Here is a 26,496-nt window from a genome sequence, read left to right as displayed (position 1 = left end):
CCAATCATTTTGGACATGTGCAAGTCTGCTATTTTCATTATGTAGTGTGAAGTTATTGCAGTTTTCCCTGCCTGCAGTGCTTGCAGGAGAGAGAAAGGCTGGGGGACAGGTCAGATTTGGGGACAGTTTCATTCTTTGAGAAGCATATTTTTAAAATCTGGGTGATCTGATATAATTTGGTTCTGTACTTGATTTTCTCAAACATTGCCTTATTGCTACTGTTTTCCATAAATGATTGTGCTTTCAGAGGGGAACTGATGTAGTTCAAGACTAGAATTTACATACTGCAGTTTGATTGTGATTATGGAATTATAAAGCATTTTTGCATCTTAATAGTGCAGTTGAAGACTTTAAAGAATGAATACTAGTTTTGTTGTTGCATGATTGTTCTAAAGTTGAAAAGTTAAAAGAAGAGATTGTATTTGTTTGCTTTAAATAATGTTTTTTTTTTCTCCAAAAGCCTTTTGTAACCATTTTATGTATTCTGTTTTATAACAAGTGGATAGACTTTACAGTTATGTGCTGTGCGGCCTGTCAATCAGTTCAGTCTGACAGCTGTCAATCACTGACACGCAAATATTATGGGATTCCCTAGTGAGGAAAGCATTGGTATCTCTGTGTGGTGACTTTAGCCTCCCGCAGTTCCGGTACTTTACATTTTTTTAGTTTTTTTCCTTGTGAAGTGATGAGACTTGTACCTGCAATGTGTTAACTGCCAAAAAAAAAAGACTTCTAAATACACCTGAAATGTTTTCAGCCTTATTTTCCTTTGACTTTGAAAGTGCTTAAAACAAAAGAAAATTTAAGGCATTTAACCTGAAGCTTTCTCAGTCTGTCCAAAATCTTTACTTAGAGAGAATCAACTTTACAGAAATCTTTAACGTAAGGGTTTTAGATTATATATATATAATGTTTGATTATGGCTTATGGGATGGGAATGGAAGAGCCAGCTTCTCCAATGGCTAGTTTTATTCCTGTGCCTGATTTCAGTGGGTAAATCCCATTTTCAGTGAGTAAAGTCCATGCCATCCCTTGCTTCTCAGATGGCGTAGCCGGGGTTAAGGCTATCAGGGTGCCCCGCGTCCCTGGGGTGAGCTGTGTGAGCTGTCCCAGGTGACACAGCCTGGCTGGCGGTTGGGCTCAGGTGCCCTGCCCCTCGTGCTGGTGGCTGTCCCCAGCCCCGAGCTCTGGTGACACTCCGCTGGGTCGGGCAGTCCCTGTGTGCAGACGCGTGAAATCACCACCCACAGCTGGCATCTGAGAACATTACTCCTTGGTGAGATGCTTCAGACTCAATTATTTGAGACATTTTCATCTTTTTAAAATTTAAAATGAGCTGGCAACACCTGTGCTGCGTACAGGGCACCCGAGTGAAGGGAAAGCTGCTTTAGAGCGCCAAGGCCTGAAGTGCCGTTGTTATCCCTGGAGGGAATTGGCTGTGCCCTCGTGTCTCCTGCCCGGTGGGAGCTGGCAGGGCTGCGCTGGTCCCAGTGCCCCCTGCACAGCTGGGCAGGAGCTGCAGGGCATTCAGGAGCGAGGGCTCTGTTGGCAGCCCCACAGCTGGGCACGGGTGGCACAGGCAGCTCCCATGGGGCATCTTCCTGCAGCCCCTGGCGGTGCCTCAGGTGGAGCTGTGTGTGGGTGCTCCTCAGCGTGGCACCTCATCCTCTGGAATACGCACACGGGTGGCTTGAGCAAGAGCCTGGGGATACCCTTACCTTAGAGACTTCTGTAGTAACAGCTGGGAACTGTTTGGTTTCTAACAAATATTTCAAATGCCATGGCTTAGAAAGCTTCATATTTTGAAACTGCATGCATGTTTTATGATGTTTTGAAACAACATTCGTAATTTTAGAATGAATAAACAGTTTGCCTAGCATTTTGTTGAGCTCCTTTAAGATAAAGCAGTAGTGCTGTAGCTGTAGCACAACATCCCACTGGCACTAAGGGGCTGGTTTCTGATCTCTGCTTTACTGTCTTAGTCTCCTTTGGTATAGTAAAGAAAGCCTATAGAGCCTTTTATGTTTATATGTTAATATTTTGAAGAACTAAAATTATTGGTGGGCAAGGTTGCAGAATGTTGGTGCTGATCTTCATTCCATTCTTGCATTCTGAGCACAAACTGAGCACGTTTTAGAGGAAAAGGATGTGCCAGGTCTCTGGCAAGCTGGAGCCTGCTCTGTCCATCTGCTCCCTTCCCTGAGGAACCTCAGTGCTCTGCAGCTAAACTGCTTCTCCTGGTTTCCCTTTTTTTAAGGGATGGGGAGGGGAGATAAATAGCAAGTAACAGCAGTCCTCCTCCTGGATTTTGGGTTTTTAATTGATGTGCCATAAAGCTGTGTTGGGTGTGTGGGGTGCTGTGGAGGCAGAACCCTTTGCCCCAGCCCCTCGCCTCTGCTTTGGGAGGCTGGAAGGCCAGCCAGCCTGCCAGGAGTGCATGGTGACCCAAGGGCTAAAGTGCAGCAGGAGCTGGGAGATCACCTTCCCCAGAAATCAAGCTATCTAATAAAGGCACAGTAGTTGCCCTTACCGCTGCTGGTTCTGGGACGTTGGATGAAAACATGTTGCTAGTTGTATTGAAATAAAACCTGCTCTGATGGATCCTCTGCCAGCCCCTGCAGCGGCTGTTGCTACTGACAGAAACATGACATGCCATTTCCAACTGAAAAAGTAGACTAAAGCATTTTCTTTCAACTATGTCGTAAATGTGCATGTCCATCCTAAATATAATTTACTTAATTGCCATACGTGCATAATTCTTTATTGGTTACATCCATCTTAAGACATCAGTCTTTGTTAGCAGATCCAAGCATTTACTTCTGCTAATTGTACACGTGAAGGATGAATCCATAAGCACCTGATTCCTCTAGAACCTTGTTTCAAGCTGCATGGCTTCTGGAGTACTGATAGGCAAAATGCTATCATGCAGCAACACTAACTTGTTAATTTGACATAGATAAAAGCCAAAAAACAAGCTTAAATTGGAGTAAAATAATAGAGTGTATTGGTGGATCATTCTTTATAGAGTTCATCTTAGATGTAGCAGATGGCCTAAATGTATCTGCTTTGGCAAAACTGTCTCAAGGAACAGTAAATTTGGGCTGCAGTTATGACTAAATTCAGAGTTATGGTGATTGCTTTTAAATTGCAATGGTATGTAATGTTAATGTGATCCCTCTGATGAAGGTAAGTTGACTCCTTTTGTCATAAGAGCAAACTGTGGAATATTAAGGTGTCTTTCTCAAGTGTTGTCTTTCTGTTTCTGTCTGTATAACAGATCAAAATGGACTTCTTTGAGCTGCTGGCAAACCACCACCTGGATAGTCAGTCTCGCTGGAGCAAAGTGAAGGACAAAGTGGAGACTGACCCACGGTACAAGGCGGTGGACAGCTCCTCACAGAGGGAGGACCTGTTCAAGCAGTACATTGAGAAAATAGCCAAGGTGGGCGGGGAGCACGGGCTGCGGCTGTGCTGAGGGTAGACTGGTCTGTGCTGAAGAGAGTTCCATACCAGAGCTGCTGTAGGAGTACCCCAGAATAGCAGCTTGGAACTTAGAAGTTCTGTCCTTGGCGTGATGTTTGTGGGATCTGTGTGCAGGCACACACATGATATCTGGGAGAGCTTATGCCTCAAAGATTCCTGTGAAATCACTGGTGGTAAAACTGCGGCAGATACAGACACCACATTGATTACTTCCTCCTAGGATGGGCTGCATTTCCTTTGCTGTGATTTTCCCTGTCAGCTGAGCTTCCTTCAGGGATGTGTGTTCATACCCAGTTCCTTCAGTGCTGCTCCTTTCTTAATCCAATATTCCTGCCTTTCTCTTCCAGGCAGTTAATGGTTGAGAACGTAAAACTGGGCCAACAAACAGTGATCCCCTTGGCCTCCCTTATTCAGAGTCTGTCAGTGCACACAGCTCCTGGGAATAAGCTGATCTGTGACCAAATTTGTCTCTCCCACAATGCTGTAACCCTGTAATGCTTCAGCCTGGCTCTTTAAGCAAAATCTTGTAATCATAGAACCCAAATCCCTTGAAAGTCTTTTGTTCTGAGGTTCCTTTAGTTTGATAGCCCTTTAATTCTCTTTCTAATGAGCAGCATTGCTCTTAGTGAGACGAGGGTGTTGCTGCCTTGCAGAACCTGGATTCTGAGAAGGAGAAGGAGCTGGAGCGGCAGGCGCGCATCGAGGCGAGCCTGCGGGAGCGCGAGCGCGAGGTGCAGAAGGCGCGCTCGGAGCAGACCAAGGAGATCGACCGCGAGCGGGAGCAGCACAAGCGCGAGGAGGCCATCCAGAACTTCAAAGCGCTGCTCTCAGACATGGTGAGGCATGGCACTGCCTCGGCTCCTCGGGGCGGGCTGAGCTGCTGCCTGCTCCCTCGCAAAGCCTTTGGGCGCTTGGAGTTTGTAGTAAACCCCTCAGGTTTAGCCAGGGCCCCTTGGAGAATAGAATGCTGACACAGCGGCAAAGAAGTTTCCTGTCTCCAGGGACATCCGCCTTGTACCTTATCCCTATAGCCATGTAAGGCAATATTGTGTTAAACCCTACCATTGGTCACTTATGGTCACTCTAACACCTTTGCCATTGGTCAGGATTGGATCCAGGCCAAGGGTATAAAAGTAGCATACTGTACCCCTACTAACTCGGAAGAAGAAGAGCTGAGACCCTTCACGGACCCTCCAATAAAGCCATACTCGTGGAACAGCCAGCGTCTTCTGCTTCTCCTCTCTCTACCCTCTGCTGGAGCCTTAGGCCAAGGGAAAAGCTACCTAGCAAGCAAAGCTGAAATCACAAGAGCTGCCTAATCACTAAGAGCTGAATATCTCCCTGCTTGCTAGGGGCTGACCCGCGGCCTTGGTCTGAGAGCGAGCTGGCTTCTAGCACCCAGCCCCTTGGGGACTGAGCTCTGGAGCTGGAACAGCTTGCATAGGATACGACCAAGCAAGGCTCATTTAGGAGTTCAGCTCCAAAGAGGTGAAATCCCGCTGAGAGTTTTGCCTTGGTTGGAAGAGAAGGCTGTGCATTTAGAGGTCTCATGCAGAGGGTGCTCTCCAGGCTGGAAACAGGGCTCTGGAAACTCTGCAGAGCTCCTGGTGTCTCTGGAAATAATGATCTCCATGCTGCCTTTCCAAGCACTCTGGTGAACGCAGAGTGTTACAGGAAGGAAAGGAGGGTGCTTGGGTTTTCTGGCTTTGGGAATGCTCAGCTGGGTCAGTGGGACATCTCCATCTGCTCTGAACCAGTGCAGAGGGATTCCTTCTGCCACTGCCTGTTCAGTGTGCGTGGGGAACCTGCTGCAGTCTCTTCTTAAAAGCCGAGGGTTTCTGTTTTATTTCAACCTTAACTTCAAACGAGATGAAAAAATAAGCATTATTATCAGTGAGCTGTGGAAAAGCTGTTTTAAAGCAAATCATGTTTGTCTCAGGTGCGTTCCTCAGATGTGTCCTGGTCTGACACCAGGAGGACCCTGCGCAAAGATCACCGCTGGGAGTCGGGGTCCCTGCTCGAGAGAGAGGAGAAGGAGAAGCTCTTCAATGAGCACATTGAGGCACTTACCAAAAAGAAGAGGGAACATTTCAGGCAACTTCTGGATGAAACTTCAGCGGTGAGAGCTGTTGATGTTCAAGTTGACAATCTTTGCAGCCCACTGGCATTTCTCTTTTTCTGTTTTTCTGTCCCACAGTCTGATTGGTTTGGTTTTATTTCCAGGGCCTTTTTGCTGCATTGCTCTCTTTTCTCCTTCATAGCAAAATTTGTGCCTTATGTTTCCTTACCTGTTTATCTGGAGTTTTACTTTGATTGAACATACAGTTTATTTGCATATAAACTTTGAATCAGCAATCTTTTAATCTTCTTTTTATTTCTTCAGTACTGAGTTATTTGATGCTCTTCACTGTCTGGCTTCTTCAGATATGCAGGGTGTTTGCCTTAATGGCCACCAGTGTGGTCTTACCCAGTTCACCTGTTCTGATGTTCTCCTGCTGAACCTGAACTTTTACTCTGCTCATTATGTGGAATGCATCCCTGATTCTATGCATTGGGGTTTTAGTGAGGTTTCCTCTTTTTTAGTTCTCTGCCAGCTTAAGGCAGCTTTCATTTAAACTGGAGGTTTTAACCTGATTTTTAATGCATTAGTTATTTTAGTTTAGAGGCAAGCTTTCTGCAGGTAATTTTTAATGTACTAGAAAAAGACTTTGGAAAGTAAATGATATTTGGACAACCTTGATCTGAAAATGCCATCTCAAAATATGAAAGAAGAGTCGCTATGTAAAATCAACTCATATTAGAAATACAACTGTAATAAGATAAGTGATGAGAACCCAGCAATTTCATCAGTGGACTTGGGATATATTTAAAGGCTTCAGAGGTTAGTAGTGTTTGCATTCCTTATTCATAGAGTCTAATTTACTTTTAATTTAACTGTTTTTGCTTAATTTGAAAGATAACCTTAACATCAACATGGAAGGAAGTGAAAAAAATCATTAAAGAAGATCCAAGGTGCATTAAGTTCTCTTCGAGCGACAGGGTGAGTGGTTTGCATTGCTCTTGCCAACTTCCAGTCTGGTGCAGGGTACAGAGAAGTGACTTGGGGGTTGCTGCAATGGGTTCAGCTCTGTGTGGACACAGGTGTTAGTAATTAAATATTAAATAAGATTAAAAATGTAGAATGTAAGGAAAAGTATAAATAACATGTAATTGCTGCTGGTGTTCAGTGTGTCCAGTTGCAGGAAGTACTGGAGCTGCACCCAGTGATTTGTGTTTATCTTTGGTCTTTCAGAAAAAGCAGAGGGAGTTTGAGGAGTACATCCGAGACAAATACATCACTGCCAAAGCCGACTTCCGGACACTGCTCAAAGAGACCAAATTCATCACTTACAGGTGGGCACTGCCATGCTGGTGCAGGACGTGGCTTTTATTCTGCTTTGCCATCCAAACAGCAGCAAACTGATGCCTGTTTTTTCCTAGTTGATGTCTGCTGCTGAAATCTTTAATGGTGCTTAATTAACACAGCACCAGTGCAGGCAGCGGGCCTGTGTGTTGTGTGCCCGGAGCGCTGTTCCGTGCCCAGTCCCCAGCTGATGGGACATCCTCCTTGCTCGGGGGATGGCCCAGCTCCCTGCCTCCCGCCCGCTGCAGCGCTCTTTCACCCTTGCTTTCAGATCCAAAAAGCTGATCCAGGAGTCGGATCAGCACCTGAAGGACGTGGAGAAGATCCTGCAGAACGACAAGCGGTACCTGGTGCTGGACTGCGTGCCCGAGGAGCGGCGCAAGCTGATCGTGTCCTACGTGGATGACCTGGACCGGCGCGGGCCGCCGCCGCCGCCCACGGCCTCCGAGCCCACGCGCAGAACCACCAAATAGCCTCCGAGTGCTCCTCGTCACGGGTGTCTGGTAATCCAAACGCTTGCATGAGCCATCTGTCAGGTTACACACATCCATTGCCGTGAATATATTCAAACATCTGAGGAGCAGAGGCAGAAGCAGCTTTAGTGAACGTAGAATGATCTCTGGGGGGAAACCAACCACAAAAACTCACATTAAAGATATTTATGAGTTAATTGGAGCATGAGTGACAAATCCCAAGGTGTGGGCTGTCTGGTGGCTGTGGGGCTCAGAGTGGTGTGTGTGTGTGAGGTGTGAGTCTGGCACCTGGGGCTTTCCTCTCAGCAGTGTCCTCGCGTGAGCCCCAAGGGTGACGGCGTTGCGGTTTGAGCGTGTCCTGCACGAGTGCCACCAGCTGCCTCCTGGTGCCCGCAGCCCGGGCAGGAGGAGGTGACACGCTTCCATTGCTGATCACTGACAGCCCACTCTGGGAGCCCCAGGCCCAGCTCTCTGCTTCCACCCTTGGGAATGGAACTAAATCTGCTAGAGCCAGGGTTAGAGCTGAGTGGAGAGCAGGGACTTGGAGACCAGACCAGATTTATTCACAGGCTGCTCTGTTCCTGCCCCCAGCCATCGATTTGCAGCAGTCAGGTTGCTCTGCCCAAGTGAAGTTCTGTCTAATGAGTTTTGCTCGAAGCTGGAAATCCCAGAGGTGACCGAGCAGGCCAGGACGGTTGTATAAACACATTTTTATTTACGATAAAGTGATCTTTACATACTTCTGGATTAGACTGTGCATACCCCCTCTGGGCAATTCTTGTAAACTATACTCCTGTTTTGAATGTTAAACTTGTGTTTCTAAAGTTTAATTTTGAAATGTTGGGATTGTTCAGTTTATGTATTTGAACTACAATAAACCAACCCTTTTTATATATGGATTGTACAGGCCTAATCCCAATTTGTGTTGGATTTTGTTGGATTTGTGAATTTCTGAGTAAAGCAAATGACTGAAGTGATACTGCCTACATTCTTGGCTGTGCTGGGCAGAACAGGGCCTGTGGCACTGAGCAGTGTGGGGTCAGCATGTGGGCCAGGGGGGTGAGCAGAATGATTTTCCAGTTTAGCTCTTTTGTCTGTTGCTTAAACATCAGCTGGCAGTGCTTGCAGAGCCAGTTTGTTTCTGCTGGTTGTGTTTACATGTGTCTCTTGCTCTTAGAGGAGGGCTGGGGAAGAAGTCTCTTCTTCCCTCATCCTGACAAGTGATTTCTTGTCAGCAGTTGGTGCTGGTGGCCAGGGCCAGACCTTGCAGGCTGAGCCTCAAGAGAGAGGGGTCCTCTTGCTCAGCACAGCCCAGTGGGAAGCCATGTGTTTGTTATGGCTCGTTCATTATATAAGATGGCTATTAATTTTAATTGATCTGGTTTATGGAGACCAGATGTTCATAAAAATTTATTTATTTGCTTATTCTGTGGATAAAATCACGATCATGCCCATGTGCAGGGCTCCTGCCGGGGGTGCTGCTGGTGGCCCATGGAGCTGGTCCCCCCTGGCAGCCCCTGAGGCAGAGTCCCCAGTTTCCCCAGAGGAAATTCCCCATGGAATCCTCAGCCAGAGGGAAGGTTGGATTTAAGGGATGCTGACATCTTCCCTAGCACCATTCCTGTGGCAGCCCAGGAGGGCCCCTGGCTGGCCCTGCCCTCTGTGGCCAAGCACTCACAGCAGGGCAGAGCTTAAATCCAAGCAAGCTTAAGAAAGGGAAAGAAAGTCAGCTTTTGAAAAAGCTGAACTGAGTTCTGCCTTGTGGAGCAGCCAGATCCAGCAACCCAGAATGTGCTGTACACGAGGGAGCAGAGCCAGGGCTGCGTCCTCCTGCTTCAGTTGATTAAGGTCCTGCAGCTAATGTGAAGGTAAATGAGTGTCTGAGGAACATCTCCCTGACTGCACAGTCCGTGCCCTGCAGCTGCTAATTAAGGGCTGCTGTTTGAATTCATCACCAGGAGCAGCCCAGAATTAGGGCAGGGGCTGGGGAGGGGCTGTACCCAGCACCGGGGTCCCTGTGCAGTGGGGCACCTGCAAGTGCTCCCACTCCCACAGTGCACAGTGCCCCGCTGTGCTGCACCCTCAGGGGGACCCGGAATGCTCGGGGGCTTGGGGATCCTCCCCTGCTCCCTCACCCCCCTCAGCCCAGCCCCGGGATTTGGGGATCCCCTGCTCCCCCCTCTCATCACAGCCCTGGGGGGGGTTTGGGGATCCCGTGCTCACCCCTCTCAGCCCAGCCCTGGGTGGGTTTGGGGATCCTCCCCTGCTCACCCCTCTCAGCCCAGCCCTGGGTTTGGGGATCCCTCCCCTGCTCCCCCCTCTCAGCCCAGCCCTGGCGGGAATTTGGGGATCCCCTGCTCACCCCTCTCAGCCCAGCCCTGGGGGGAATTTGGGGATCCCTCCCATGCTCACCCCCCTCAGCCCAGCCCTGGGGATTGGGGATCCTCCCCTGCTCACCCCCCTCAGCTCAGCCCTGGGGATTGGGGATCCTCCCCTGGTCACTGGGGGGAATTTGGGGATCCCCTGCTCACCCCTCTCAGCCCAGCCCTGGGTGGGTTTGGGGATCCCTCCCCTGCTCCCCCCTCTCAGCCCAGCCCCGGGGTTTGGGGATCCCTCCCCTGCTCACCCCCCTCAGCCCAGCCCTGGGTGGGTTTGGGGATCCTCCCCTGCTCACCCCTCTCAGCCCAGCCCTGGGTGGGTTTGGGGATCCTCCCCTGCTCACTGGGTGGGTTTGGGGATCCCCTGCTCACCCCTCTCAGCCCAGCCCTGGGTGGGTTTGGGGATCCTCCCCTGCTCACCCCTCTCAGCCCAGCCCTGGGGTGGGTTTGGGGATCCCCTGCTCACCCACCCCTCTCATCACAGCCCTGGGGTGGGTTTGGGGATCCTCCCCTGCTCACCCCCCTCAGCCCAGCCCCGGCACCCCCGGAGCCGCGTCCCGCCGCGCGAGAGGCACAACAGCATGGACTGCACACAGACACGTTTGGGACAACTTTACTTCTGACACTGCAGCGCAGGCTTTCCTTTCACAACCAAAAAGGAGCATTTTCTTATAAAATGGTGCATTTACTTGCTATTTTATTTTACCATTTCATTTAAAAAAAAAAGTTACTCCTGAAAGCCATCCCTTGGAATAAATTCATAAGCCAGTGCACTTTGTTCTTCCCTTGGAATGGCTCCTCTGAAGGTGGCGTCTGGGGGGCCCTGTCTCCAGGCAGCTCCTGGTTTTGCGTGCAGTCCGTGAGCTCTGTGGGTGTGCAGCAGTCCCTGTCCCTGGATCCTCATGGTGCCCGCAGAGAGGCTGTCCCAGGGCACACCTGGCCCTGGTGATGGTGTCCCATCCCTGAAGGCCTGGGCTGCTGGGGGTGCCAGGTGTCCCCTCAGGAGGACAGCAACGGGGTCACCCTTGGGGCGCCACTGCCGAAGTGACGGTGTTGAATTTTGTAATTGACTTCATCTGCTTCTTGCTGCAGGAGCAGTTTTCAGATTTACAGAAAATCCAGTCAATCTTTTTTTATTGAACAGTTGCTCAAGTAAAGAGGGACCTGACCAATCTGTAGAGTAGAAAGAGGCAGCCTCGCCATGCAAAGAGAAAGAGTTACCGGTTTTATTATTATTATCATTGTTATTATAATGTAGGACTGCAGACAGCCTCTCTCTGACACAGTCAGGGGCTAACAGCAATATACAGTTGGATTTTTTTTTAGGTCATAAATTAGCAACTTATACTTTATCTTAAAAAAATTGAATAAATAAATAAATTAATTAAAAAAGAGAGAAAGAGAGAGAGAAAGAGAGAGAGAGACAGTCAGTCACAACATGCAAGAGCTCACAACAGAATGAGAAAAATGACCAAAGCAAAGCCCAGAACTGCAGCAGAGCCCAGGGTTGGTTTGGTTTGCGATCAATGCAGGTCGGAAGCATCATTTATAAAGGTATTTCATATACCAAAGAAGGCACCACAGTATCTACAAAGCCAAATCCTCAGGAGGGTTCTGGGGCTGGGGGGGCAACCTGGCTGGAGCAGACACAGCTGGAGGTGCAGCACATCCCCCCTGCTCCTTAAGCTTGTCCTTTGCAAAACTGAACTTTTCCATTTTACGTTTGGTTTTGCTGTCTCTGTTAGTAAAACAAAATAATTGTAATAAAAAGACAAATGTGGAAAATGGCAAAGGGAGGCAACATTCCAATCTTCCACACAACAGGTGGAATATTTCTGGGATCAGGTTGAAAGCAATTGGAGTGGGACCACTGCCACCAGAGCTGGCCAGAGCCCGTGGTGTGTTACCCCATCAATCCCTTGCCAGCTGACAGCCCCCTCCCCATCACCTCCTCAGCATCGGCTGCTGCCACCCAGCACTGCCTGGGGACAGGGACAGCCAGGCCTGGCATCCTCACTCTGCCCTGTGTAATCTGGTGTCTGGGAGTGCCCCCAGTGGCCCCTGGGCTGGAGTGCCCCCGCGCTCCTCTGCACAACTGCCATCTGCAGAGCAGGGACTGAACAAAGAACAGGAGGGAAAGGAAAAACAAAGAGAGAAAGAAAGAAAGAAAAAGAAAAGGAACAGTTGAAACGATGTGTTTACTGGTATCAGTACATGAGACTCCTAAAGAAGACCTGGTCCTCCTAGTTAACCTTGTCCTGGAATATGTACAGGTTGTTCGTGGCTGCCACAGCGATGATGTTCTCGGAGGGGTGCCAAGCTGTGTGCAGGATCTTTTTGCTAAAGTCCAGACTGTCCACACTGATCTCGTCTTTCCTGCGCTTCCCACCCACGCAGACCTTGCGGGGCTTGAGGATGGCACGGGGTTTGCTGTTCTCCCGCGACGCCTCCAGCGTCACGTCGCGCTTGGTGTTGCGGTCGAACATGCGGAAGAAGTTGTTGTAGGAGCCGGTCATGATGACACTGCAACGGGGAAGGACAGGTGGTTTTCACACCTTTTCAGAGGCAAACTGCTGGTGACCAGAGCAAGACTGAGCATTCAGAGGCATAATGAGATCTGGGTAAGCATTGGAATTTGTCTCGGGCCCAGTTGTGCTTTGTCAGCTCACTCTGATGGCTCAGACAAAAACCATGACAGCCCTGCCAGGGGCTCACACACTTCACACCCAGATGCTCATTATCCCCAGATTCTGGCAATCTGAAGCTAAACCCCTCACCACCTTCCTCCAGCAGTGGGTGACAGAGAGGTGGGGCTGATCTGTCCAGGAGAGAGTGGGACCCTCAGCCATCCCCACCTGCGTACAGGCTGCAGGTGTAGGTGGCTCCTGCTGCCCCTGCCCAGACCCCGCACCCAGCCACAGGCCAGGGGCTGCCAAGGGGCCATGGAGCCCTTGTGCCAAAGCACAGCCAGCATGCCGGGGCTGCAGGCAGGCACCCCAGCGCGTGCTCACCTGTCAGAGCCGTTCCAGACGCACTCAAACTTGTCGAAGATGCAGTCGTTCTCGTAGAGCGAGCACAGCTTGCTCCGCAGGTAGTCGTGGACCTGCGGGTGGGAGGGACAGCATTGAGCCCCCACAGTGGCCACGCAGCCCAGGCTGGCACACTGAGCCTGGCTCACAGGGGGTGCCCCATACTCACCACAGCCCAGCTGGCAGCGCTGGGCACTGCCTGGCATCCTGTGCCCTCCCACAGCTGCCCTTCTTCTCCCAGCACCTCCAGCCACACTGCACACGGCTTGGGCACCCCCAGGCAGTGCCAGGGGACATCCCCTGGCAAAGGGTGACAGTGACAGGGCTACTGCTCTGCACCAGGCCTGCCACAGGGCTCTCCCAGCTGCCAGCACCCGAGCTTTCTCTCCTCACCCACCCCCAGCCTGGGGACATGGTGACAACTCACCAGGCCACCTGAGCCCTCATTTAACCACCCTGCTTTCCACCATCTACGGGCATAAAGCTCCCACACAACAGGGGCATACCCGCCCCTCCTGCCACTGGCCCAGAGCGGGCTCAGGAGGGAGCTCTGGGTGCTCCACTGCTGCGTGCACCTGGCTGTGCCACGCTCACCTGGTAGGTCTCAATGGGCCGGTTCTCCATGTTCAGGTCCCACACCTTGACAGTGAGGTAGTCCCGGGTCATGATGTACCTTCCACTGTGGCTGAATTTGACATCAGAGATTGAGGAGATGATCTCAGAAAAAAACGACCGGTTACTTGGGTCCTCGGGCTCTTCAAAAACTGTGCAGGAGGAAAGAACAAGCCCCAGCATTAGCTGAGGCAGGAGCTCCCTCATCTCAGGCCCTCATCAGGGAGCTGCCACCCTGTCCTGGCCACAGAAAGCTTCTGGGAGAGTCCTTGCATGATGCTGTGCCCAGCACCCACACGTGCTTAGCTTTATCACCCCCCCACCAAGCCCTGGAGCTCCACTGTAGTGGGAAGAATGTCTGAAGTGCCCATATAATGATCTCCACAATGCAGAAAAGGCACTGCCCACAGCAGGACGCAGAGCTACAGCCTTTCACCACCAGCAGAAACCTGGAGGCTTTTTCCATATAAAAAGTGGTAGCAACAAGAAAAAGCAAAGAGCTCAGGCAGGCAGAAAGCAGCTGAACCCAGGACGTGTCTCTTGCTCACAGCAGGTCAGTCATGATGCCCTGGTCTCCCTGTGAGGGCTCGGGGCATGGGCAGCAGGGCCATGGGCACAGCTCTGCCGGGGGACGTGCAGTGCATCCCTGCACTGGCAGCAGGGGCTCTGCTGGCACCGGCTCCTGGCACACGGGCAGGGCCAGGACCGGGCCCCCAGCACACAAGAGATGCCAGGCTGGGGCTCCCAGCACACACACACACACAGAGGAGATGCCAGGATGGGAATGGAGGTCCCAGCACACACACACACACACACACACACACACAGGAGATGCCAGGATGGGGATGGGGCTCCCAGCACACACACACACACACACACACACACACACACAGAGGAGATGCCAGGATGGGAATGGGGGTCCCAGCACACACACACACACAGAGGAGATGCCCGGACGGGGGTCCCAGCCCGCAGCTGGTGCTGCCCAGTCCCTGAGTGTGTCTGTGACCCAAAGCCAGTGGCCAGGCAGGGCTGGGGCTTGGGCCAGCTATTTTTGCTTTGGGCTGAAGGCTTTTGTGTGGCTTTGCTCCTGCTGCAGAAGCAGATCTGGGCTGCTGAGTTCATGGAAAGGATTTCTGAGCACTAATTCCCTCTTACACAACAAACCTACTTTCTCTGGCACTGAGAGGTGCTGCCCTGCCCACACCAGCTCCTCTGCAGCTCGCTGTCCCCGGGGAGCAGGTGAGCCCGGGGCGGCCCTGAGGGCAGGGTGAGCGGCCTTGGGGACACCAGGGGGAAGGCAATGGGGTGCCAGGGCAGAGCCCAGCCCGGGGGCTCTCCTGTCTCTCTCCTGTCCCCTCCCTGCCCCGTTGCAGCCCCAGGGCCGTGGCGCTCACTCACACTTGGCGTGGCGGTCGCAGAGCGCCGCGGTGCGCATGTCGCACAGGCGGATGGTGCCCTTGCTGCTGCTGTACACGAAGGTGTTGCAGTGGTGCGGGTGGAACTCGGCCGCCGTGATCACCTCCGTCAGCTCCTCCATGTTGGCCGGCTTGATGTCCACGATGTCTGGCAGGGCCAGTCAAGGAGCCCACGAGCCCAGACCGTGCTGGTGTCCCTGGGCACCGGGGCCTCCCCTCACCCGTGCCAAGCGTGTGCTCTGGGCAGGCGCCTCCCTCGCAGGGCAAAGCTGCAGCACAGAGTGGGACCAGCCACCCCAGCAGGGGAAGGCCGAGATCCAGCTGGGAACCCCAGCCCTGATACCACAGCCTGGAGACCCTCTGTGGCTCACGAGACCTGATCTGCCCGCCCACATCAGGCCTCAGTAAATGTCTTTTAGTGCAACATTCCGCCATGGTGAGTAACCATACTGAAAACAGCAATGGCAGCAAAGCCCGGGGCACAACAACCAACAGAAAACCCCTATGTAAGTCCCCTGGGCCATGATAACTCCCTGACGTTTGTCACAGATTCAGTACTGCTCACCCTCATCCTTGCAAATAAGCAGGAACCACAGCCCTGCTCTCCTGCAGCTGCTCAGAGCTCCCATAGCCACGTGCCTGTGACTGCCAAAATCCTCTCCATCTGCCTAAATCATGCCCCAGGGATTTCTCAGCAGGAAACACCATATAAATACCATCAATGATTCCTGCCCTGTTTATTATTTCCAGTGTGGCTGTTACAAGCGTGACTGCCACAACCTCATTTGTAGAGCAGTGACTGGCAGCCTGTCACCCGCTGCAGGGTGCAATGGGACCACAACATCACTGCTTCCATCCTCCCAGAGGCACCATCACTGCTTCCATCCTCCCCAAGGCACCATCACTGCTTCCATTTCCCCATGGCACCATCACTGCTTCCATTTCCCCAAGGCACCATCACTGCTTCCATCCTCCTCAAGGCACCATCACTGCTTCCATCCTCCCCAAGGCACCATCACTGCTTCCATTTCCCCAAGGCACCATCACTGCTTCCATCCTCCTCAAGGCACCATCACTGCTTCCATCCTCCCCAAGGCACCATCACTGCTTCCATCCTCCTCAAGGCACCATCACTGCTTCCATCCTCCCCAAGGCATCTGTCTCCTCCATCACCTGCAGACCACCCCCTCTGCCTGCCCCACCATCCTGCAGGCAATGCAGAAATGTGCCACCCACACATCAGGGGACAGCAGCAGTGGAGGAGCTGCAGCACTGCCCACTCTGTCCCCATTCCCACAAGCACGGGCACAGCCCGGCTGCTTCCCCTGGGGCTGCTCCTCACTGGGCCCCAGGGCCGTGGCCAGAGCCACACACGCCAAAGGATACTAAAACTTTGATTTGTGATTTCAAAGTTCCACAGGTTTATCCTCAGGTCATCCGCTGACATGTATGTCTCGTAGTCGCTGTTGACGGAGATGGAGTTGATGTGGTAGGTGTGCGCGTTGGCAAACACCCTGCGCGGAGTGGCCTCCACCATCAGGTCCATGGGCCGCAGCACGGGCACCTGCGGGGCGAGCAGAGAGCGTCAGCAGCAGCCTGGCACAGGGACGGGCACCAGCAGCGCCTGGCACGGGGCCCTCTGCGCTGCCACGGCTTCCTCCTCTCACTCCCAACGGGCTCCTCCAGGGAAAACTAATGCCTTCCATGTGTATGATATGACAGAAGGACAAGCAGACCCAAGAGCCATCTGATTTTGAGAGACTTTCCAGGATGGTTAGAGCACAGTGAAGCAGTGCGAGCCCTGTAAACCAGGCTCTGATCTTGCTGCAGCAACTGTTCCAGCTGTGAAACAAAAAAACAACCAAAGAACCTCTTCTGCCTCATTTTGTCACTGTTTAGCCAGTTTCTGAAACTTCTGGAGCATTTCTGACAGAAATACCTTGCTTGACAGAGCCAGGCCAGCACATTTTTTCTTTAAACAGTTTTGCATTTGTCTCACAGTGAAGTGATGGAGGCAAGAGATGAGACGGGACAGAGGGAAGGAGCAGGAACAGAGCTGTGGGTGTTTGCCTTTAGATAGATCAGCATAACCCATGGGGAGGGGGGGATGCAGAGGGGACCGTGTGTGTGAGGAGTGGGGTCAGTGATAACTTTGGACACAGGGCTCTGGAGGCAACTCAGCACACCAGGAATGTGCCAGCCCATGCTCCTGTCACCAGCGAGGTGATTCACCAGCTGCTCTGTTTCTTGTGCTGTGTGAGCGCTGCCTGAAGAGATTCCCTTGGCTCCAGAGGTGGGCAGGGGAGCGACAGCCAGCTCGAGTGACACAGGGCACTGGTGCTGCCAGCTCAGAGCTGAGCCCGTGACGAGCCTGCAGCTAATTGCACCTGACACGGGCAATGAGGCATCGTGTGCACTGCCAGGTCCTGCTCAGACAGCTGGGACGGGGACAGGGAGCACAGGGACCACAGGGACCACAGGGACCGGCTGTCAGCACACCGCTGCAGCACAGGGGCTGTGCAAAGGGAAAGGGTTCCCTGACTGCCCTGGCCTGCCTGGCCATGCAAACAAGCCCAGCGAGGGCTTGGGCAGTGGGCTCTGCTCGGGGAGAGGACTCTGTGGCCAGCACAGCTCGCAGCCAGACCCCGGGCCAGCTCCTGTCCCCAGGCCGGGCTGACACCCAGGCTGGCGCCTGCAGCTCCCCGTGCCCCAGCACAATCCCCTGCTCGTTCCTGCCTTGCTGCCACTCTCAACCAGAGAGCTACAACAAACGCTTAAGCCAAGAACATTCTCCACACATTACTGCAGAGCCAAGTCCTGGGGAGACTTTTTTCTGTCTGGGACTTGGTCTGTCACCAGATGAACCCCCACAAGAGGGACAAACCTGGTTATACGAGTGGTTTGCTAAAGCAGGGATTTTATCTGTTCAGTGGCAAGAATCTGCACAGAAATATGGAAGCCAGCGTGCCCACATGCTGCAAACTCCTGCTTAAGGGATCAGCAACGAGGATTTAACCCTGAAAGCACTGAAACTTTGAGGCAGGAATTTGCTGGGAGCAGCCAGTGAGCTGTTCCCCAGCAGCAGCACAGGGACCCTGCAGCCAAGGGGAGCAGCTGCCCAGCCAGGCCTCGGCCACAGCGGAGACACCAACAAATGGGGCAGTGTGACACCAACTGGAAGTGGCTCTTGCGCTTCTTGAAGCAGGCACAGGCCAAGTGAGCTTCTGCCTACCCCACCCAGACCAATCAGCGCTGCCACAACAACCCTGCACAGCAGAGACCTCCTTGTGCACCCCCCTCCAGCTCCAGAGCCCACCTCAGGACAGGCTCTGGTGTCACACACACCCATTATTAAATGGTAATTCAGTTTAACAAAGCACATCAAGAATGCAGAAATACCGCGCCAAAGAAAATAAAACACTAATAAATTCAATTACTTTCTGCTTTCAGGAAGGGGGGCAATGCCAGTCACTTTTCATTTAAAACAACTTAAGTCTTAATTTTGATTCCTGCTTTTAGCAGGTACCCCATGCCTGCCACTCCCTCCAAGCACACCTGTGCACCTCCAGCAGGACCCACATCCCCCTCTGGTGAGAGCTGAGCAGGGCCAGGGCCAGGCCAGAACAGCACCAGTGCCCAGTGCCAGCACAGCAGCAATGCCAGGCCAGCAGCAATGCCAGTGCCAGCAGCAATGCCAGTGCCAGCAGCAATGCCAGGCCAGGCCAGGCCAGCCCCTGCTCCTCACCAGCACAGCAGCAGTGCCAGGGCCAGGCCAGCAGCAATGCCAGGACAGCAGCAATGCCAGTGCCAGCAGCAATGCCAGGCCAGCAGCAGTGCCAGCACAGCCCCTGCTCCCCTCCAGCCCAGCTCAGCGAGCTCCACAGGATTTGCTCCGGGGGATTAGCCAAGCTGAAGCTCGGATTGACCCCAGCCTTGAGTCTCGGAGAAGGAAGCTTTAATCCGGTCCCTGGCAAACCAGGGAGCAGGGAGGTGCTCAGGGATAAATCCAGTGAGGTTTCCACCTGCCACAGCAGCCCAGCTCCTCCAGGCACACCCCCAGAATTCATTTCCTACCTACATTAGTTACAGTCTGTGACTGCCCAATGCCACCCCAAGCTTAGCATTTTGCAGACAAAATGAGCACCAAACTCTGTTTTCATGGCAAGATTCACAGAGTGAAGTGACAACAGAATTGTGTCCCGTTGTGACATGCAGAAGGGGCCCTCCTGCAGGAGGACAAAGCTGCTGCTCACTGCTCCTCCACACAGCTGATGGAGCTGCTGCTCCCGTCTCTGGGCCCTGCCTTATCCCTGGAACGCTCTGCAGAACGTGCACAAGGAGAAGAGGCAGAAAGGCAGCAGCAGCAGCACAGCCAAGCCCTCCAAGGCATCTCCCACCACAGCCACGCTGGGCTGTGTCAGGGGAATCAAGTGCAGAGGGGCACAGCACAGCCCCCCGGGAAACTGCACAGGGCTGAGAAACCTGAGCACTTCCACAAAACGGAGACACAAACTGGCATTTATCGTGGAATTCCTGGAGCTGAGAGAGTGAAGTGGCAGCTCCCAGAGAGGGCTCAGGGACAGCCACAAACAGGGAGAAACGGGCACAGAAGGGGCCTGGGCACGGCACCCCAGCAGCAGCACAGCCTGCAGCAGGCACCCACAGCACCCAGCACCCACAGCACCTACAGCACCCACAGCACAGCACCCAGAGCCCCTCACAGCACCCAGCACCCACAGCACAGCACTCACAGCACCCACAGCACCTGTCCCTGGGGCAGGGGTGCTTGTGCTCTCACCCCAGAGTGCCCCGTGCTGGGAGCTACCATGGCCAACACATCCCCTCTTTGGAAAGCTTTATCCCTGGATATCACTTGTTAATTATCTCCTAGCATGTCCCAAGGCTCAGGTACGGAGAGTGCTGCTCGGAGCACACCAAGGCAGCCACACAAGGTCAGAGGCTGCAGCTATTAGACTGGGGTGATTCAAATCACCAGAGCTCTTCTGATGACTGCAAACACCTCACTACACAGCCTGGGCAGAGTTAAATATTCCTTTTGCACTGTGTGGGTTAGAAATTCCTCAGAGGATGATGCTCATCAAATGCATTTAAACCATTTAGCCAAATGGATGAGAAATTATGGCAGCAAAGTGCATTAAAACCCTTTTTTCACTTATCTGTGGTTGAAAATTAAACCATGGATGGATGTGGCTTTAATTTAAAGCATACCCATCACAGGACAATTACACGTCAGATTTACACCGAGCTGCAGCAAAACGGTTACAGCTATTGTAAATATCTGTCTAAGTAAAATCATCAAAACATTAGATAAAATAGAGCTGCTGGAAGACTCCTCAGTCTTGTGTCCTCAGGGACCAGAGGCACTGCACAGCAGGTACCAACAAGCATCACACCAAGCACTTGAGACGTGTTTGCCCTCCCAGTGCCTCTGCCAGCCACTCACCAGGGCAGAACTCCCTGGGCAGGAATGGAGCGCCAGGCCCCAGAGCAGTGTCAGACCCCAAACCGGCCCCAGAGCAGTGGCAGACCCCAAGGAGCAGCTCCTCCAGCCACACAGCACTGAGCTGCTGCCAGGAGTGCAGGGCTGACAGTAAAACAGAGGCTGAAGCTTTCACGGCAGTGAGTGGACTCTAACCCTGTTGGGTTCTCTGATATTTCAGCATGACTTTCTACAGGGGAGAAAGAAATCCCAGGGCCTTCCCGGTGTGTTTGACCAGAGAAGGAAGCACCAGCTGGGATAACACCCTTAACACGGCTGCCTCTCAAATCCTGCCTCCCAGCCTGCCGAGGGCTGACAGCCCCAGCTCTGACAGCCAGGCACCCAGCAAACCTCTGCAGCGGGCTGCCAGGTACCACCAGGTTAGGCTGGAAATGCTGCCTGAGACAGAGCAGCAGATACACATCTACATGAAATGAATGCTCCCTTGTTCTGTAAAGAAAAACGCTGCCAGTCCCCAGGAGCAACCCTGTACAGAGACAAGAGTTAACTGCCTGCCCAGGGTTCTCAGTGGCTTCATGCACAATGGAACTGGGATCCATAAAGTGAGGTAAGCACAATCATAGTAATAATTTAATATGTATAAATATAAAACCCACAAGTACTCAAAATGCAAATTCTGACAGGGTGTTAATAAATTACAAGCTGGTCTGATTAAGGTCATGACCAGGAGGAAAACTCATTTGGAGGAAGCACTTGTGCTCCTACAGCAGCAGCCACATTTGGGAAGGCTCCAAGCTGGGAGAGCTTCTGCTCTGCGTTCTCACTGGGATGGGCCCGGCCCGTGGGGCAGCACAGCACACGGGGGCACTGGGGCACCAGACAGGGCACACACATGGCACTGGCAGCTCCTCTGCCCAGCACCAGCACAGCCCAGACACCCCTGGCAGCTCCCTTGCCCACTGTCCTGCCCGGGCACCGGCCACAGTGCCAGGGTGCCAGGATGGCCCTGGACACCGCCCAAGTGTGGCACGGGGGCACAGCAGGTGCCAGGGCACACAGGGGACACAGCACACAGGGGACACAGCACACAGGAGACCCGGCACAGCAGGCCCCAGGGCACACAGGGGACACAGCACTGCAGGTCCCAGGGCACACAGCTGACACCAGCAGCACTTTCCATCCAAGGCCCCACATTCTCAGCCACCCCGGTCCCCCACACTCACCCGCAGCACGGTGATCATGGAGGGGTCTCGCAGTCGGCCATCCTCGTCCTTGAGGTTGTATCCCTCCGGCCTCTTGTCCCGCTCGCTGACCTTCCATAGCTTCACAGTCTTATCTGGGGAGGAGAGGGGACAGCATCAAGGCAGCTGCTCCCTGAGCCACCCGCTGATGGATGCACCAAGGCTGGGAAAACCTCCTGTGCCCCCAGTGCCACCGCTGGAAATGGTGATGGAGGCACCTGTGCCCACAGCGGGCTGCTGGTGCAGAGCCCTGAGCAGGAACGCAGCCTTGCAGGGCACCCCAGCCCTGGACGTGCCCCTGAGCCGTGCCAGGGTGTCTGCGGCTCACCCACAGTGCCAGGGTGTCTGTGGCCCATCCATAGTGCCAGGGTGGCTGTTGGTCACCCACAGTGCCAGGGTGGCTGTGGCTCACCCACAGTGCCAGGATGGCTGTTGGTCACCCACAGTGCCAGGGTGGCTGTGGCTCACCCTGGGTCACGCTGACCATCCCCATACAGCACTCACAGCACTGAGGGCAGCTCCCACCCCATCAGCTCCCAGCCCATCAGCTCCCACCCCATCAGCTCCCAGCCCAGCAGCCCCCTGTCTCCTCCCAGCATCCTGCCCCCTGTGCCACAGAGCCCCCGCAGAAAGAACACCAGGAACACCTGGGGTTATTCTGAATAATGGTGTTTTCTTCGCTCCCTCCTGGCAGGGACTCCATCCATAGTTTATCATCACTTCCACCAGGTTTCATACAAAACCCCATCATCCATCTTCATTTTCTCTCTTGCACAGCAACTCCAAAGCAGTGCCAATTAATTTTGTTTTTATTAACATGCTCTATTTTGGGGGGGCTCACTATAAAATGTTAGTGTAACAGTAAGAACAAAAAGAAACAGAATAAAACAGGAGTATTTCCAAACTAATGTTTTGATAACCTGCCTGCATATGGAATGCAACCCAAATGGAAGGTGTAATATCCCTGTTAATCAAAAAACTATTTAAAAACTCAATTAACAGAACGTTATACTGTATAATTAATCTTCATTTCATTTCAATGATTCTCCCCCAAATGAGTTTAATAAGTCTTTGAATTTTATTACAATGATCAATAGAGTCAATTCTATAACACAAAGTAAGTTGGTTATGGAATATAATTAGACCCCTCCCTTTCCCCTGAAGTAATTAAGTCACATCCATCTTAAGGTTCCATTCATCCCAAGTAATATTCCTAGATCCTCATGATATTTATCAGAACATAAGATGGAACTGCTGAGCCCAACATGACTGCAAATTGAAACTAAACACCTGCAGTTTGTCTTAAAAAACAATAAATAAAATTCCCAGGATCCTGAGAATAAAAGCCACAAGTTGTTGTCAGGGCAGAAGCCCTCAAAGGGAGGGGCTGTGTGAAATTCACCTGGTGCACAGGGATTGAGCTCTGCCCACCCCATTCCCCAGGACGCCTGTGCTGCCCTGCAGGGAGAGTTTTTGGTAGCTATTTCCCCGAGGACACAGCACAGAGAGGGCACAGCTGGCAGAGGGAGCCCAGGATGCCACGTACCGTTGGTGGAGAGCAGGAAATAGGCCGCGTTCTGCTGCGGCAGCCATCGGATCTTGTTGATCTTCTCCTCGATCTCCAGGCTCTTCAGGTAATCGAACTCGGGCTCGTGGCTCTGGAAGGTGCTGTAGACATTGTACTCTCCCCTGCGGTGGGGCTGGTTCTTGCTCTGCAGGGACACGGGAGGAGGAAGGGTGGGCTCAGGGCCCCGGGCTGGGGGCAGCGAGGGCTGGGCGGAGTGCCCGGGCACAGCCGGGCTGGCACCAGGGCTCCAGGTGTGCTCGGAGGGAAGGGAGCAGGGATGGAGAGGAAATGGAGAGGGAATGGAGTGGAAACAGAGCGGAATGAGAGGGAATATACCAGGGATGGATCCCACCCCACTGTTGTCCCCAGTGAACGGCTGGGACCGAGGGCCAGCTCCTGCCAGGCGCTGAACCCAGCACAGAAGAGCTGCTGGCAGCAGCCACAAGCACCAGGATGGGCAGCCTTGGTTTGGGTGGGTGGGTGAAGCCCCACATGTCCCCTCCAACAGGAGCTCAGTGGGTACAGTCAGAATGATGCTGGAGGCCCAAAGTTCAGGAAAAGCATTAGAATCATGAAATGAGAGTAAAAGGAGAAATGAGTGCATGCGGTGGCACTCACCTCCTGCTCACGCTGGAATATCACAACGCGGCCGCCCTTGTCCCCTGTGGCCAGCAGCTCCCCAGTGTGGTTGAACTCGACTGTGGAGATGATGTCAGCTGGCAAAGGGAAGACAAAGACAATTTCAGTCCCTGCAGCCTGACTTCCAAAGGCATCCAGGGAGCACCATGCCCTGCACAGCGACATGCCTCATTGGTACCCTGTGGCACCTCCATAAATCCCTGTTTTCTACCATCTTCAACACTAAACAGGCTTGGCATTATGCTGCCATGGCCCCTTGCCCTGGCCTGTGCCCCAGCCCTGGTTGCAGAGGGATTTCCAGGTGCTGTGCCTGTGCTAAATGCAGCCTGAGGACTGCTGTCAGCAGCAGGGCACAGGGCTGGGCAGCACAGCATGGCACGGCATGGCACGGCAGACTCCCCTCATGACTTGGGGAGCTGCCCACCCCATTTGGGGTGACCCAATCAATTCCTGGGACGGGCCTGGTGCCAGTGGTGCCCATCTCACCCCAGCCCCGGACAGAGCTCGGTGCCCATCCCACCCCAGCCCCGGGCAGAGCTCGGTGCCCATCTCACCCCAGTCCCCGGGCAGAGCTCGGTGCCCATCTCACCCCAGCCCCGGGCAGAGCTCGGTGCCCATCTCACCCCAGTCCCCGGGCAGAGCTCGGTGCCCATCTCACCCCAGCCCCGGGCAGAGCTGGCGGCCCCGGCCCTGTGCCACCCCAGCCTGGGTGCTGCTTTGCCTTCACCCGCACAGCAGAGGGAGCACACAAACACAGAGCCCTTTGTGCTCTGTCCCTGAGCCCCTCAGGCAGAGCAGCTCAGGTGACCACATCTCCATCGCTGCTTTCCCCGCACATTGCTGAACCCACCATCACCCACCAAGGAAAATTTAGGTGCTGCCTTTCAGCCCTCCATCGGCTGAGAAGCCACTGCGCTCACCCCACTGCCCTTCCCCACAAACCAGGAGCCATCTCCAGGGTCGGGGCTCGGCGGCAGAGGCCGGGGGACACACAGGGACCTGTAACTGCCTTAATCTGCAGCGTTTACCCTCGAGGCAGCGCAGGCAGAGCTGCTAATGATTGGATTTATTTGGCCTATTTTTAGAAGAATGTCAGAGGTTAATTCCACAGCAATCAGTGCCCAACTGGTGCTCACCCAGTGCCTGGGAGCCAGGCTCCAGCAGCACGAGGCTGGGACTGGGAGCATGGCTGCAGCACTGGAGCCTCAGCACTGGGGCAGGGTGGATCTGCAGTGAACAGCACTGGGGCAGGATGGATCTGCAGCGAACAGCACTGGGGCAGGATGGATCTGCAGTGAACAGCACTGGGGCAGGCTGGATCCTGCAATGAACAGCACTGGGGCAGGCTGGATCCTGCAGTGAACAGCACTGGGGCAGGATGGATCTGCAGCGAACAGCACTGGGGCAGGCTGGATCCTGCAGTGAACAGCACTGGGGCAGGGTGGATCCTGCAGTGAACAGCACTGGGGCAGGATGGATCCTGCAGTGAACAGCACTGGGGCAGGGTGGATCCTGCAGTGAACAGCACTGGGGCAGGATGGATCTGCAGCGAACAGCACTGGGGCAGGATGGATCCTGCAGTGAACAGCACTGGGGCAGGCTGGATCCTGCAGTGAACAGCACTGGGGCAGGCTGGATCTGCAGTGAACAGCACTGGGGCAGGCTGGATCTGCAATGAACAGCACTGGGGCAGGATGGATCTGCAGCGAACAGCACTGGGGCAGGATGGATCTGCAGCGAACAGCACTGGGGCAGGCTGGATCCTGCAGTGAACAGCACTGGGGCAGGGTGGATCCTGCAGTGAACAGCACTGGGGCAGGATGGATCTGCAGTGAACAGCACTGGGGCAGGATGGATCCTGCAGTGAACAGCACTGGGGCAGGGTGGATCTGCAATGAACAGCACTGGGACAGGATGGATCTGCAATGAACAGCACTGGGGCAGGATGGATCCTGCAATAAACAGCACTGGGGCAGGATGGATCTGCAGTGAACAGCACTGGGGCAGGATGGATCTGCAGTGAACAGCACTGGGGCAGGCTCAGGCTGGATCTGCAGTGAACAGCACTGGGGCAGGATGGATCTGCAGTGAACAGCTCTTGGCCACAACAGCTGCCAGCTCAGGGCTGAATGGGCACTCCTGCCCTCCTCGCTGCTGCAGAGCAGCCCTGGCAGGTGCACCCCAGGGTGCAGCCCAGGGTGCAGCCCAGGGCTGGGTGCTGGCCATGGGTCAAGCACCGGCTGTGCCCTCAGGCCATGGCACTGCCCGGGCTGTGCCCGCCAGCACTCAGAGCCCTCTGACACTGCTCTGGCTCCTCCTGCCTGTTAGCTCTGGTGTGTGCCCGCAGAAACACAACTGGGCTGTGTCCCCTCCCTCCCCAGGAGTTCCATCTCGGATACAGACTAGAAAGCTACCTCAGCAAACGAGAAAAGACAAAGTGCAGCAAGTGGCCCAAGCTCCTGGTGCAGCTCAAGCACCACTGAGGGTTTGTCTTCCAGGATGGCAGCCCTGACAGCACCCACCAAACCCAAACCATGCTGCAGCATCACCCAGGCAGGGCCCCTGAGAGCCCCTCACACCTGTGGGCTCCCCCAGACAGCACCTGTGTGCCCCAGAACAGCAGCTCTGTGCCACAGACAGCATCCCAGCTGGGCAAGGGACCTCTGTCTGGCACCAAGTGTGCCCAGCAGCCCCAGCTCAGCCCTGGCTCTCACAGAGGTTCCAGCGCTGCAGCAGGTGACCCCACCCTGGGGAGCATCACTGTGGAGCCAGGGGCTGAGCTGGTGTCCCAG

The 26,496-nt window shown here is 53.8% G+C and overlaps 2 protein-coding genes across 6 annotated transcripts in view; one reads left to right on the top strand and one right to left on the bottom strand.

Moving 5' to 3' along the window:
- TCERG1 (transcription elongation regulator 1) overlaps window positions 1–8,263 on the top strand; it is a 29,086-nt gene extending 20,823 nt beyond the window's left edge. For all 4 annotated transcript variants that reach the window (XM_074552535.1, XM_074552534.1, XM_074552533.1 and 1 more), the window contains 6 exons: window positions 3,278–3,442; window positions 4,137–4,319; window positions 5,423–5,602; window positions 6,440–6,523; window positions 6,776–6,876; window positions 7,158–8,263. In XM_074552535.1, the coding sequence (XP_074408636.1) occupies window positions 3,278–3,442; window positions 4,137–4,319; window positions 5,423–5,602; window positions 6,440–6,523; window positions 6,776–6,876; window positions 7,158–7,359 (915 nt within the window). In that variant the 3' untranslated portion in view covers window positions 7,360–8,263. The remainder of the gene's footprint in view (window positions 1–3,277; window positions 3,443–4,136; window positions 4,320–5,422; window positions 5,603–6,439; window positions 6,524–6,775; window positions 6,877–7,157) is intronic.
- A 2,071-nt stretch (window positions 8,264–10,334) lies between these two features.
- The window catches only part of PPP2R2B (protein phosphatase 2 regulatory subunit Bbeta), a 57,380-nt gene continuing 41,218 nt past the window's right edge, over window positions 10,335–26,496 (bottom strand). For both annotated transcript variants that reach the window (XM_074551966.1, XM_074551967.1), the window contains 8 exons: window positions 23,684–23,781; window positions 23,045–23,210; window positions 21,481–21,593; window positions 16,183–16,360; window positions 14,780–14,944; window positions 13,361–13,530; window positions 12,749–12,840; window positions 10,335–12,260 (listed from right to left, as the gene is read on the bottom strand). In XM_074551966.1, the coding sequence (XP_074408067.1) occupies window positions 11,981–12,260; window positions 12,749–12,840; window positions 13,361–13,530; window positions 14,780–14,944; window positions 16,183–16,360; window positions 21,481–21,593; window positions 23,045–23,210; window positions 23,684–23,781 (1,262 nt within the window). In that variant the 3' untranslated portion in view covers window positions 10,335–11,980. The remainder of the gene's footprint in view (window positions 12,261–12,748; window positions 12,841–13,360; window positions 13,531–14,779; window positions 14,945–16,182; window positions 16,361–21,480; window positions 21,594–23,044; window positions 23,211–23,683; window positions 23,782–26,496) is intronic.

The sequence above is a fragment of the Zonotrichia albicollis genome, chromosome 15 (assembly GCF_047830755.1).
Source record: "Zonotrichia albicollis isolate bZonAlb1 chromosome 15, bZonAlb1.hap1, whole genome shotgun sequence".
NCBI lineage: Eukaryota > Metazoa > Chordata > Aves > Passeriformes > Passerellidae > Zonotrichia > Zonotrichia albicollis.
Note: the sequence above shows the minus strand (reverse complement) of the source record. Positions and strands in the feature narration are given on the sequence as shown.